At 54.9% G+C, this 13,635-nt stretch overlaps 3 protein-coding genes across 8 annotated transcripts in view; 1 reads left to right on the top strand and 2 right to left on the bottom strand.

Annotated features, from left to right (window-relative positions):
• Positions 1-1,963, bottom strand: part of Spsb3 (splA/ryanodine receptor domain and SOCS box containing 3) — a 6,185-nt gene extending 4,222 nt beyond the window's left edge. The window contains exons 1-3 of one of the 5 annotated variants that reach the window (XM_023711783.1): positions 1,736-1,963; positions 1,191-1,351; positions 767-904 (exon numbers count right to left, since the gene is read on the bottom strand). In XM_023711783.1, coding sequence (XP_023567551.1) covers positions 767-892 — 126 coding nt within the window. In that variant the 5' untranslated portion in view covers positions 893-904; positions 1,191-1,351; positions 1,736-1,963. The other 4 variants (XM_023711781.1, XM_004627888.3, XM_023711780.1 and 1 more) reach the window with 4 other exon arrangements.
• Positions 1,964-2,066: 103 nt separating this feature from the next.
• Positions 2,067-5,573, top strand: Nubp2 (nucleotide binding protein 2). The gene is made up of 7 exons (XM_004628113.2): positions 2,067-2,335; positions 2,924-3,042; positions 3,136-3,334; positions 4,137-4,291; positions 4,423-4,533; positions 4,655-4,724; positions 5,132-5,573. Exons 1-7 carry the CDS (start codon positions 2,320-2,322, stop codon positions 5,275-5,277), a joined length of 816 nt encoding a protein of 271 aa, XP_004628170.1. The 5' UTR covers positions 2,067-2,319; the 3' UTR covers positions 5,278-5,573.
• A 1,393-nt stretch (positions 5,574-6,966) lies between these two features.
• Igfals (insulin like growth factor binding protein acid labile subunit) overlaps positions 6,967-13,635 on the bottom strand; it is a 16,542-nt gene continuing 9,873 nt past the window's right edge. Inside the window, exons 2-4 of one of the 2 annotated variants that reach the window (XM_023711747.1) lie at positions 13,192-13,285; positions 10,185-10,351; positions 6,967-9,079 (exon numbers count right to left, since the gene is read on the bottom strand). In XM_023711747.1, the coding sequence (XP_023567515.1) occupies positions 7,284-9,079; positions 10,185-10,311 (1,923 nt within the window). In that variant the 5' untranslated portion in view covers positions 10,312-10,351; positions 13,192-13,285 and the 3' untranslated portion in view covers positions 6,967-7,283. Of the gene's footprint in view, positions 9,080-10,184; positions 10,352-10,643; positions 11,111-13,191; positions 13,286-13,635 lie in introns of those variants that run through there. The other variant, XM_004627886.2, reaches the window with a different exon arrangement.

Below are 13,635 nucleotides of genomic sequence, written 5' to 3'. Positions count from 1 at the left end.
AAAAAAAAAAAAAAAAAAAAAAAAAATCAGTCCCCTTTTACACATGTGTAACAATACAAAGAACACATTTGCACTGCAGAAAATACCTGGAAAGACACATACAGCAACTCAACAACAGTGATCTCTGGAAAATGGCTGAACAGACAACACAGAACATTTCTGTTGGACAAACTAACCAGAGGACAGCAGTCAACTTATCCCATACCAGAATCATCTCAGAAGAGAATGGGAAAGGACCCAGGCTTAGCCAGACGCCGTGGCACATACATGTAATCCCAACCTTCACGACGCTGAGGCAGGAGGATCACTGTGAGTTTAAGGCCATTCTGGACTAAGAGTTCAAGGCCAGCCTGAACTACACAGCAAAACCCTGTCTCAGAAAGAAAAAAAGGAGTGGGGAGATAGCTTGGCAGTCTGGGCGCCTGCCTGGCAAGCACAAGGACCTGGGTTCCATCCTAGGTACTGCACGCCTGTAATCTCAGCGCTGTGGAGGCTGAGACAGGAGAATCACTACCAGTCCAAGCTGCGTAGCAAGACCCTATAACAAATAAATATATAAAAGATTTTTTAAAAACTTAAGAAAAGACAAGACGGACAGATAAGACAGACACCCCATATTTGTCTTAAAGTCCTGCTACCCACAAACCATATGACCTTTGCTAGATTAAAGCCTGGCTGGACATGGCACATCCAGGACTCAGGAACATTTCTCTCTTTCATTCCCTGTGCTTAAGCCAGCCGTGCCCACCTTGCTACTGGGACCTACCTGTCCATCAGAGTCGTAGCCCCAGTTAGGGGTGCCTGCTGAGCTCACAGCCCTGGCATCTGCATCTCGGCGGGCTGCACTGAGGACAAAATGCCATGCCCTGCTGCTCCGGGGTCGCCGGGCCATGGTGAAGAGGACCTGGAGGAAAACAGGCCCTGAGCCAGGTGGACACACAGCTCACAGGAACGTGTCCTCTAGACCCCATCCCAATGCTCTGCCCTCGGAACTTGGCCCCCACTTGGCAGGTTGGCCCACAGACCCATCCAAGGGTGGGGGCTTCATGGCACTGGATGTTGAGCTGGGGCTCCGGAACTCTTCATAAGTCCGTACCTGGCTCCAGTATCTGAGCACCTTGATCAAACCGAAGGAGATGGTGTAAACCACCACCCAAACGCCCATGACTGGAAGACACCATTCGGCCCACCTTGGAGTTCCACTCTGGAGCCCAGTTGCCCCTTGGGCATCTCACACCCGATTCGCTCCTCCTCCGCTGTCCAGTTTGACAAATGGCATCTCCAGCCTCCAGTTCCTCATGCCAGAAGCACCGCAGTCATCCCTGACTCGTCCTCTTTCTTCCCGCCACACCTGCGACCATCCTCGCTCTCGCTGGGGCCCAAACACCATCTCTCGAACCGCACAACTCCTCCAGAAGCTCGAATCCTCCCGCCTCCCACCCCACAGCCAAGCTCTCTTTTTCAAAACAATTTAAGATCTGTTCAAAAGCTTGCCACTGTTTCCTGCTAAGATGCAAAGGCTGATTCTAGCTCTTCATCTCCCAAGTCGGATGTCTCGGTCCTCTAGCCGGTGCTGTCCTGCCTTTTGCCCGAATGCCTCCCGAACCCTGCAGACCCGTTTCAGGCCTTGGCTGCCCCTCGTTGGCCGCGCTGAGTGAACAACCCGGCGAGCTGCCCCAGGCCTAGGCCGGCAGCCCTCGCCCACCCGCAGGGCCCAAGGCTGCTTTTCACCGACCTCGGCTTCCGGGAATGCTGCAGGTGATGCCCGACCCCTCGGCCGCAGCCCGGCCTCCCGCCGCCGGCCCCGCAGGACAAAGAGAGGCTGGCCTCCTTCTCCGCAAGGTCAGCGCTGCGCCCGCCAGCCGACCCAGGTCAAGCGCCGTTCACCTGCAGCCGCCGCCGCTGGGGTCCGCGGGTCGTGACCCACTTTCCGCTCCGCCCCAGACGTAAACAATCCCCGCCCCCACGCCGCATTGGCCCGGAGGCCGGAGGCGGGCACGCCTTGTCCGGACTTCCCGTAGAGGCGGGTTTCGATGGACACGGCTGCTATTGAAAGGCTGCAAGATCTGTCAGTCTTGTTCCGAGCTCCCCATTGGTGACAGTTGAAGGCGACCCCCGCACTCCCATTGGACGCGGGCGCGAGTTCTTGCACAGCTACGCCCTTTCCCCGGAACCTTAGGGCGCAGTTTGACAAGCCCCCGGACTACTTGATTGGCTTGGGGGAGCGTCAAAGGAAGCCAGGGGCGGGCTCTTCCCTCTTGCTGGAGTCTGTAGGTACGCTGGCTGGCGGAAGGAACCGCCAGCTCAAGTGGCGGAGGGATGGAGACGGCTGCCGGTGAGCTTGCGGATCCGGGAAGGTGTCGCTCTCGGACAGTCTGCGGCCCGGGGCGGGTGTGCGGGAGCGGCGGGATCTGTACGGGCCTGGCAGGGTCGGTGCGGCCGGCCTGCTGCCTACGGAGGGGGTGGCCAATGCGAAACGCAAGTGCCTCTTGGGCACGCCGCGGCCCACTCCTGGACCTGAGCACGCCGTAGGGCTCACGCGAGCGCGACCTCGAGCCATCCAGGTGGTGCGGAGACGGGCCAGCGTGATTTTGATAGCGCCGGGTCTTAAGGCCATCAGCCTCCCCCCACACCTATAGGCCTAGGGACACTTTTGCTTGGAAGAGTAGTTGAAGATATTTTTACCTTCAATGGCTCCACTTCAGACAGATGAGGGAGTGGGTCAGTCTGGAGCTTTAAAGAAGACTTTACGTCTGCCTGAGAGTTTTTGCTTATACACAGCAGAAGGAATGAGTGTCCCATTAGCTTTTGTCCTCAGACTTTGGTACAGGGGCGGTGTTTTGTGACACTGGTCAAGAAAATGAGCAGGGAGGGCCTGAAGTCCCTAAAAACAACCAACTTCCTAACTTCTGCTTTTCACCAGAACCTGAGAACCTGGCTGGTGTGCGGCACATCATCCTTGTTCTTTCAGGAAAGGGAGGTGTGGGGAAGAGTACTATCTCTACTGAACTGGCCCTGGCGCTGCACCATGAGGGCAAAAAGGTGAGGCCCCTCCCTGAGCACTGTGGCTTAGTGCCAACTGCCTGACCCCTGCACCGGGTCATTGCTAAACTTTTGCCATCTGGCCTTCTGCAGGTGGGGATCCTAGATGTAGACCTGTGTGGCCCCAGCATCCCGCGCATGCTCCGAGCACAGGGCAAGGCAGTTCACCAGTGTGACCGTGGCTGGGTGCCTGTGTTTGTGGATCGGGAGCAGAGCATCTCCCTAATGTCCGTAGGCTTCCTGCTTGAGAATCCAGATGAGGCAGTGGTGTGGAGAGGTCCCAAGAAGAATGGTAATGACCCTGCAAGTGATCAGGCACAGGTGGCCTTCCAGCCTCTTCCATCTGACTTCTCAGAGCTCAGAATTAAAAAGGTTTGAAGAGGCCAGGTGCTGTGGCACAGACCCGTACTCCCAGCATTCTGGGAGCCTAGTGTAGGCAACTTTGGAAAGCCCTTCCTCAAGGTAAAATAAAAAAGTTGGAGATGGAGCTCAGCGTGAAGGCCCTGGATTCTGTCCCCAGTACTGAGAAAAAAAGGTCCTCTCCCTCCTCTCAAATGGCTGTGGGGGATTTGTGAGGTCTAGCTCTGGTTCTCTGGAGCAGCAGGTGACAATAAACTGTCCTAATTGCAGTGAAAGGATGCTGGGATAAGAGCAAGTATAAGGCAGACAAGTACAGGGCAGGCTTTGGATACACCTGCAAGACTTTTCTTTCACTCCAGGCCCTCACACAATTTTGAGAGCTTAGTGCAGACACCCCAGGAGGTTGTGGCTCCCTCCTGGGCTGGGGCCTTAGTGGGAGTCAGCTGCCAATCATTGCAGCATGGGCTTGTGGAGACAGGGCTGAATGCTGGGGGGCAGTACAACCACAGGGGACAAAGTGGTACTTGTGGGGGCAGGGAGAGGCTCCACCTCCTCACCGTGTTCTGTTCTCTTGTCCTTAGCAGGAACCCCCAGCAGGGCCCTCACTTCAGCCTTGTGCTGCAAATGGCCTTGGGCCGCCAGGCTGGTGAGGTGCCTCCTCAGTAAGGTGCCTTTTTTCAGGCTGCTGGTCCACATAGCACAGATCAACTTGCCTCTTTCTTGGGTCTTTGCAGCACTGATAAAACAGTTTGTGTCCGACGTGGCCTGGGGGGAGCTGGACTGCTTGGTGGTGGACACACCCCCAGGGACTTCCGATGAGCACATGGCTGTGGTGGAAGCACTGCGACCCTACAGGCCCTTGAGAGCCCTCGTGGTTACCACCCCACAGGTATCACACACAACTGCAACCCGTCCCCTGCATGTGTAGTCTCTCCACTGGACTCCAATTCTCCCTATTCATTATGTAGTGCTTGGCTTAGTTTGCAGCTGACTAGCCCAGCCCTGTCTCTTGCTGTCTAGGCGGTGTCTGTGGGGGATGTGAGACGAGAGCTGACCTTCTGTAAGAAGACAGGGCTACAAGTGGTGGGAGTTGTAGAGAACATGAGTGGCTTTGCTTGCCCACACTGTGCGGTGAGTTCTGGGAAACTGCTGGGGCTGTGACAAGGTTGAAAGCCCAGGTCCAAACCAGATCAGACAGGGTTTTCAGACCAGTCACATGATGAGCCGGGCCCTCACAACCCCTGTCTCCTAGGAGTGCACCTACGTCTTCTCAAGGGGCGGCGGGGAGGAGCTGGCTCGACTCGCCGGAGTCCCCTTCTTAGGTGAGTGCGGAAAGTAGGCTCATGGGCATCTCACTGGGGTCTCAGCTCCCCATCCTGCCTCTGCTCTGGGTGAATCCTTCTGTACCCATGTAAGAATGGGGAACTATGCCACCAGTGTGAATTGTTGCCATCAACCAAGCCCCCTAGTTAGCAGCAGTGTGGGTGGCTGATGCTCACAAAGACCCCAGAAGAGCAGAAGACAGGATGCTGCCCAGCAACCAGCTGGTGTTCTGGGATCTTCTCTGGGGGCATTTTGGTCCCCACCCCTTGTCTTTCAAGTGGGTGATCAGGAGAGGCAGGAGTCAGCCTGATAGAAAACAGTAGTAATAAGCTGTGGCATCAAGTGGTGCTTGGACAGGGAGCCTCATGGTGCCACCTTCTCCTCCCGGGCTCTTTTCTGTTTTCAGGCTCTGTGCCCCTGGACCCTGAGCTCACCAGGAGCTTGGAGGAGGGCCACGACCTCACCCAGGAGTTCCCCAAGAGCCCTGCATTTCCTGCACTCACTTCCATAGCTCGGAAAATTTTGGATGGTTTGCCTGCCACGCTGTCCTGACAGCCCCTTCACAAGGGGCTCCACAGATAGTCTCCAGGACTTTCCACAGCAGAGATCCTAGGTGCATCTGGGACCTACAGCCCTGGTCAGGCACCATTGTTGTATGAGTGTCGCCTGCCTGGCCCTCTCCTCAGAGGGGCTTTTTCACAAGTGGTGCACGATGACAGTAGTTCCATGTGGCTGGCCTGTGGCTGAAGGACAGCTCGGGCCTGGTTTTTTTTTTTTTTTTTTTTTTAATATTTTAGGATAGGGTCTACAGGGTCTCACTGCGTAGATCGGACTCACAGTGATATGCCTGTTTACAGCCTCCCAAGTGCTGGGATTACAGGCATGCGCCACCACGCCCTGTCTCAATCACCATCTCAGCACACCCCAGGGGCAGGGATAGAACTCCCAGCCCCTGCATCTGCCTAAGCAGGAGCTTTAATCTGCTGAGCTATTTGGCCTGTCTTGTGATATCTTTTTTTGTTTTGTGTTTTGTTGTGTTTTTTTGAGACAGTGCCTCACTAATAATTTAGGTTGGTCTTGAGCTCACTATGTAGCCCAGGCTGACCTGAAACTTATAACAATCCTTTTGCCTTTGCCTCCCAAATGCTGGGATTATAGGAAATCACCATCACACCTAGTTGGGCCTGGTACCTTAAGATAGTGGGGGGGTCTTAGCCAACAACGCACAGGCTTCTTCTCCAGTCTAGTTTCCCAAGCAGACTAACTGCTCCTAACAGCTGGCTGTCCACACTGTTCCCAAGCTGGCATTGGCTTTCTGCTGCCATCTGTTGGCCTGGGCCCTGTGAATACTTGTGCCACCAAGGCAGCATTCTTTAACGTGGTGAACTGGCCTTAGGAACTAGAGAAGCTGTCATTAAATGTTTCCCACCACCTTGATCATGAGTCTGATGTTTCAGATCTGTTCCTAGTGATGACAGCATTTGCTTGTAAACATTCCACAGCTCGACCATCCACTGTTAAGTTTCACTGTTCCAGGGCCCTGATGGCTACGAATGTTTCTCCATCTCATCTGGAGGTGCTTGACAATATTTTGAAGAAACCTCATACTACAAACCTGTATGTGGCCATTCTTGGTGTTGCTAGAACTGCCCTCTGCAGGCACACCAGAGGAGGCCCAAGCCAAAGCCTCAGACCAAGGAGTCAAATTTAAGCAAACCAAGCACCCTGAGCGTGCTTTCCTTGCGTTTCCTGGTGGGCCAGGGAGGAAATGTAATCCAGAAAACAGAACCATGGAATGGCCCTTCTAAAGCCTCCAAAGGATGCCTGAGCTAGGACCCAGAGGCTGCACAGACAGCGTTTTCTGTAGCCTGTGGGGAGTGGTGGGCTGTGCCCTAGTCTGCTCCCACTGGCTTGCTGGCAGCACTACTGTGTTTGATGTCTGATCCCAACACCAGTCTGCCAGCAGTGGGCAGCATCGGGATGGCACAGGCCCTGACCGCTGCCACTGAGAAAACACTGTCTGGTCCCTATGCAGCACTTGAAGAGGAGAGACATGATGCCAAGGTCTCAGGAGGCACTGAATAAGTCCCCACAGTACCTTGAGGGTCAGCTGTGAGGCCTGGGAGGAGATAAGCAATGACATGCACAGCATGAGGTGGTGGCTTCCCAGGCCTCTCTGACAGGTGGTCTGGGATCAGAGCCAGGACAGCACAGGAAGTAATCATGGGTAAAACAAAAGAGAACACAGGTGATATTGCCTCACCTTCCATCAGCTTAATTCTCAAGGTCACACACTGTTAGCTTTTAATTGTGGACAGCTGGAAAGGGCTGCTGTGTCTCCACCCTACTATTGAGGCTTGTGGGCACCCACTCATGCCCACCTCTCCTGAGCCTGGGTCACTCACCTGCCGGGACTCTCCCCCAGGAAGTGAACAAACAGCCCAGGGCTGGTCCCCATAGCTAGGGGCAGCAAGCCCACCAGGCCCCTGGTGACAGCAAAGACCCATCCTAAAGGCCAGAGCCAGCCTAGCAGGAGCACTAGGGGCAGCAGACCTGGGTCAACAGTGTACAAAATGGGCTTCACTAATATCCCGCAAGTCAAGGCCTGAGACGCTGGCAGGGCTGGTACAGGTGATATTGTTGTAAGTGTATACAGGCTGGCAATCGTCTCCCTCACACACAGCCTGCACAAAGCGGGGCACAATGCTGGGCCTCTGCAGGACAAAGTCCCACAGTGCCTTCAAGGGACAATGGCAATCCCATGGGTTGCCCTTAAGCCATAGGCGCTCCAGGTTGGCAAGAGGTGGCACAAAGGTCTGTAAGGAGTTGTTCCTGAGGTTGAGGTAGCGCAGCTTCCCCAGTGGTGAGAAGAGGCCCTCGGCCAGCACCTCCAAGCGGTTGTGCGAGAGGTCCAGCCAAAATACCTGCTGCAGGGGACCCAGGATGTCCGAGGAAAGTGCCGACAGCTGGTTGTGAGCAAGGAGCAGGTACTCCAACTGGCCTAGACCTTGGAAGAGCCTGTGAGGCAGGTGTGTGAGCTGGTTGGAGGTGAGATCCAGCTCCAGGAGCTCAGGCAGCCCACCCAGGCTCTGCTCCTCAATGCTGGAAATGCTGTTGTCTTTGAGGAAAAGCCGGCGCAGTCCTGAGAGGCCAGCAAAGGTATATAGGCGGATGTGGCCCAAGCAGCTGCCCTCCAGGTGCAAACTGTGCAGCTTGCCTAGGCCTTGGAACACCTGCTCAGGGAGGCTCTGGAGACAGTTGCCGGAGAGGTTCATGACAGCCACATTGGAGAGGCCAAGGAAAGCACCTACCTTGATCTCATGGATCTGGTTGTCATTGAGCTTAAGCACCTCCAGCTGCCCGAGGCCCTCAAATGTCTTCTCCACCAGCTGCCGAATTCGGTTGTGACCAAGCTGCAGCTCCTCCAGGAAGTGCAGGTCCTTGAAAGTATAGGGCCTCAGGCTAGTAATGGTATTGTGTGCCAGGCGCAGGACACGCAGGCCCAGCAGTCCTGGGAAGGTGTCCTCCAGGAGGCTAGTCATGCGGTTGTGGGACAGGTCCAGCCAGCGCAGTGCCTTCATACCCAGGAAGGAGCCAGAGGCCACAGCCGTGATGAGGTTGCGGTCCAGGTAAAGCTTTTGGAGTCGGGGCAGCTGCACGAAGACATTGGCCTTGACGCTTCGCAGCAGGTTCCTGCTGAGGTCCAGCTCCCGCAACTCACTCAGGCCACAGAAGAGCGCCGGCTGCAGGTAGGCCAACTTGTTACCTGCCAGCACCAGCTCCCGGAGGTTGTCCAGGCCCTGGAACACAGTGTCAGGCAGCACCACCAAGCTGTTCCAGCTGAGGTTGAGAATCCAGAGGTGGCTGAGGCCTCGAAAAATGCTCTCCTCCAGCCTGCCCAGCAGGTTGCTGCTGAGGCTTAGTGAAGCAAGGCCTGGTGTATGCGCAAGCGAGCCAGCCACCAGGCTCCGTAGCTGGTTCTGCTCCAGGTGCAGGTGGTACAAGTTCTGCAGGCCCAGCAGTGCCTGAGGCTCCAGGCTTCCAAGCAGGTTGCCCTGCAGGTTGAGGAAGTCAAGGCCTGAGAGATTCCGGAAGGCTGCCGGGGGGATGGAGGAGATGTTGTTGCCGTCAAGCCACAGGGCCCTGGTGCCCTCCGGGATGCCATCAGGCAGCCTTGTGAGGTTCCTTGTGCTACAGAAGACATGGAGCTCATCCTCATAGTTACGACTGCAGGTACATGAGGCCGGGCACTGTGGGCCTTCAGCATTTGCCAGTGTTCCGGGCTCTGCTCCCTCCAGGCTGCCATAGGGCCCCAGTGCTACCCCAAATAGCAGCAGCACCAGGGCCAGGCCTCCTGTGGAGAAAGGGGTTTAGCAGGTACCAGGATGTGAGCAGACCTCAGACTTCCCAGGCCTCGGCTATAGCAAGAAGAAGGTCATGTGTGAACTGAGACTTACAGTCTCAGGCAAAAGCCCGGCAGGACAGTGGGAACTGGCCGCATTATAACCCCCGTTGCATGGGCCGGTACATGGCCATTCCTGCCCCACTGTGGGAGCACAGCCTCGTTCCCCACTTCACCCAGGCTGTGAGGGCTAAGGTGCTCCACAGCCCTGGCTACAGCCTTTTAGCCATCTGTGTCCCTTGAGACAAAAGCTCAGGCCAGGTCAGGTTCCACACTGGCCTGGAAGAGAGGGGGAAAAAACAAGCCATTGGCCAATATCTGGCCATTTTCAGAATACTCTGGAAAAGATCGGATAGGGAATCTGTTTGTTGCTCCTAAACAAGTCCCTACCCCTGAAGACCCCGGATTGGGGGCACTCCCCACCTGCTATCCAGCCTGCATTCCATGCTGGTAATATTGTGGGACACAGACCTTGGGACAGATGTTGACCCTAGACCATCTCGGCTGGCATCAGGCCCCACTGACTGGCCTGGCAGCCCCCCAACAAGTGCCCAGAACTCCTTTGTAATATTGTGTCCCTGCCCTGAGGGCTCCCAGAGTTCCAGGGCCAGACGGGTGTGCTGCACCCATCCTCTGCTTGACACAGGATGGAAATGGTCCTGGAATGTTGATGTGCTGGTAGCCAGCCCAGGCATCAAGATGGCGCCCAAAGAGACGGTTGAAGAGTGAGTGCCAGGGCCAAAAGAACAGGCAGCAAGGGCGGCAACCTCCAGCCTGTTAGACCGTCCCAAGCAAGATCAGTGCTGTGGAATATGAGGATCCCCTTGCCCCATCCCTGTACCGCATACTGCCCAGGGGCTGAGTGCTTGTCTTACCTGCTCTGCCCGCCCTGTGCCACCACCAGGAAAGAGTAGAGACCCTCTGGTGCCAGGCCTACCATGTTCCCCGCCAGCCCACCCAGGGCTGACACCGCCCCACCTCCCCTGGCCTGCCCAGCCCTTGTCTAAGTAGCTTACTGGCCCCAAGGTAAGTGGCAGGGGACACCTGGGTGCCTCACCTTTCCTCAGGGCCATCCCGCATGCAGAGTGCGCAAGGGCGGTCTGGTGGGCTGGCTGCTCCTGCCCTCTGGCTTCCCTGCTGTTGGGCAGCTGTCGGTTGGCCCTGCCCCGAGGTCTCAGCTCCATTAACTCCCTCGTGCCGGGTGGCCAGTATCAGCACAAGTCCCTTGGGTACAGATGGTATATTGAAATGGCTAGAGTCCCTTGTCCCCCTCAAAGTCTCCTTTGGGACATGAGGTGGACTGAGGCACGGCTCTGAGGCCATGGACACCCCCCCACACTGCTATGTCCCTATAGGGGACCTGAGTGGGTGGGGTCAGGGGCCCCCTTCTCTGAGTAACCTTCAAGGAACCAGTGCTCATAGCAGGTTTGGAGGACCCCAATGTCCCACTCACTCCAACCCCAGGAAGGGGGAATCTTTGGGTAGCTCCTGGGGTCTTGGAGGTCCCACCACTCACCCCCAGACTGAGCTGATGGCTGTGTTGGGGTTAAGCAGGTGCCACCTAGTTCCCTGATGCCCCGCCTGTCTGCGGCACGGCACGCTGCCCACCAGCACTGGGGTTTCCTAACAGCCCAAGTAGGATCTGCCTCCAGCCGGGCCCAAGCCCAGCCTTGGCCCCTCCCGTGACCCCAAGGTCAGCTGATGTCTGTTCACAGCCCCTCCCCTGAGGCCTCTTCTAAGAACACCTGGCAGGGCCACTGGCCACCTCGTTGTTTGCTTTTCCTGCCCTGTCCTGCAGGGAGAGAGGCTGCAGGCCGGGCACTGGGGCCCACAGCTGCTCTGCACTGCCTCCAAGGCTGGCAAGGGCCTGACCACTGCTTCATCACCCTGTTTTGTGTGCAGAGACTACAGGGACCTGGCTGATTCATGGTCTGGTTAGAGGCCACAGGGGCGGGGGGGAGGGCAGGAAGCTGCTGCTGTGGGGTTTGCCAGCCCATTGCACACCTCCTCTGGGATCCAGCTGCTCATTCTGGACCCCAATGGATTCTCCAGCTGTCTGCCTTGGTTTGGGTGGTGGGGACATAGACTTATGTGCATAGAAGGGACTGTCAGATGCAAGACCAGATCTAAGGAGAAGCAGGCACATGGAGGTCTGGGGGATTCTTGAACAGCCCCTGGAGAGACAGAGGTAGCAGGAGCCATGACTCCGTCATGCTTCCCACGTCTGGGCTGTTTTCCAGGTCATTCCTCAACCTCTGTTCTGAGAAATTATAGATCCACAGGGAGAAAGTCCACACCCAGAGCCACAGAGCAGTTTACTCAGCAAAGTGCGGCCTCAGCAGGCTGTGAGGCCATGGCCACAGCCTCTTCTGGGAACCAGCAAGGCTGGAGTAAAGATGCGCCCCCTCGTGTCCTGGGTGGACTGGAAGGAGAGTGGGTGCTGCTGTCATTTTACTATGGGAGGAGAGGGCCCTGGATCTCTTCCCATGCACCCCAAGTCCAATTCTGTGGAGTCAGATGTGGGTAAGCCTCCAGACCCTACAGCTTCTCTGTCTCTTGCTTGTTTCCCTCAGGCTGCCCTTTAGTCTGATCCGGGAGATGTCAGAAGTGCTTGGGCAGGACCCATTCGCTGGGTTTTGAGTGTGTCTTGCACTGTTGGCCTTTTTATCCTGATTTTGGTTTCTAGTTTTAAAGTGATCTCAGATGGTATATTCATTCCCACCAACCACTATAGCTAAAGTGCCCAAGTTTATAATTTCCTATGTAGTGCAGCTGGCTAGACTCTCGGTTCTGAGTCCTGTTTGCATGTAGACTGAGGTGTGTCCTTCTGAGGTGTCCTGCAGACACTTTTTTACTTTTCGGCAGCCCACTCTCTCACCTGCTCCCAGTGGGTTGGTTCTCGCATCTGAAATGTGACTCCCTCTGCCCTGCTCACCTGTGTGGCCATCGCAGCTCCTCCCGGCTCAGGAGTCCGCCTGTGGCCAGCTCTCTGGCCTCTGGTCATTCCCTCAGGCCCTACCTACGTGTTATGGGGACTGTACGTTTTGATGGCTGGTGGGGCAGGTACTCGGCTTCCTCTATGAGCAGCCTGGTTCCTGGTCACTTGTATTTCCACATACTTTGTGGAGGCAGCCATTGGTTTTTCTGTTGTTGATCAGTATAGTATATGCCTGTGATATGTAGTAATTAGTCATCTTGAGGAATCAGTATATGTACAAGTCCTATCCCTCTACCTTCCTCTTTACTTCCTACTCCAGACGCCCTTCTCATCTCTAGAGTGTTCCTCGTTTTTAAATTATATTTTGGGTTTCTCATATTAGAGAAACCATGTGATGTTTAACTTTATGTGTTCAATTTATCTCAGTATTGTCTCAATATCCATTTTCCTATGGATGACTCAAGCTTATCCTTTATGATTAACAATCTATTGTGTAGGGACCGAGGAGATGGCTCAGTGGAATAAGCGCTTCCCTGGCAAGTGCAATGGCCTGAGTTCAATCCCCGGTTCCACCAAAAAGCAAAAAACCTAACAATCTATTGTGTGTGTGTGTGTGTGTATGTACACACACACTTTTCATTTGCTTTCTAGTCGTTGGTTTCTAAACCAAGGCAAGAAGTCTGTGTCCTGACCACTGCCTTGGCATTGGCCTGTGTCTCACAGACACTCATCATTTCTTTTCTGCAAGTCTTTAGTTTCCCTCAGTGGGATTTTGTAGCTGTCAATTTTTTTAGGTCTCATATTTTTTCCTACAAGGTTACTATTTTCAATGCTGTTCTATGTTACCTTTTTTTCCCCTCTACTTCATCTTCTCTGTCTTGGCTGGAATCATTTTTTGGAAGTGTGGCAAATGGAGCGCAAAGTATTAACAAGCGTGTCCCCGTACCCTGCACCTCTTCCCCAGACAGATGTGTCAGTGATTTCTGAGCATAAAGCACTGGCACAGCCTCGCTCACAGCAGCAGATCTGTCAGGGTTTGTCTTTACTCCACCGTCACCGCCACCCCGCACTGGTCACTCAGTCTAGGTCCTACGCCTGTCCCTGAGCGTGACGCTATTAGGCTCACCCGTGCTGCATCCTATGTTGCTGCCTCGTTCTGTGTTGTGGCTGAGTGATGCTCTGCGCCTTGTCCACCTGGTGGAAGCTGGACCATCTCCATCCTGGGATCAGAGAACAGCACTGCTGTCGTACGCAAGTCCTTGTGTAGATATGTTTCATCTGTCCTAGGTAGACTTGGTTTTTTGAGACAGGGTTGTTTTTGTTTTGTTTTTAACTTTTCAAAGTGATGACAGTTACATTTGTTCCATAGCCTCGCCATTTGCTACTGTTTTTGGGGGTTTTTTTTGTATTTTATGGTGATGATTTTTAAAAAAAAAAAAAAAAACTATTTTGGGGGGCCTGGCCGTAGCTCAGGCCTCTAAGTGGCTGCTTCCACAAAGCTGTCAGCCTCAGGTTGCTGGAGTTCGAACCTCACACCTCTCCAGCTGGCCAAAAGTGCCCTGAAGGCATT

Source organism: Octodon degus, unplaced genomic scaffold (genome assembly GCF_000260255.1).
Source record: "Octodon degus isolate 3935 unplaced genomic scaffold, OctDeg1.0 scaffold00021, whole genome shotgun sequence".
NCBI lineage: Eukaryota > Metazoa > Chordata > Mammalia > Rodentia > Octodontidae > Octodon > Octodon degus.
Note: the sequence above shows the minus strand (reverse complement) of the source record. Positions and strands in the feature narration are given on the sequence as shown.

Bases quoted from the DNA above. Each gene is read 5' to 3' on its own strand.
- Nubp2 (XM_004628113.2), top strand. The intron at 3,335-4,136 runs GTAATGACCCTG...GGGTCTTTGCAG, and splicing joins GAGAGGTCCCAAGAAGAATG to CACTGATAAAACAGTTTGTG. The intron at 4,292-4,422 runs GTATCACACACA...CTTGCTGTCTAG, and splicing joins TCGTGGTTACCACCCCACAG to GCGGTGTCTGTGGGGGATGT.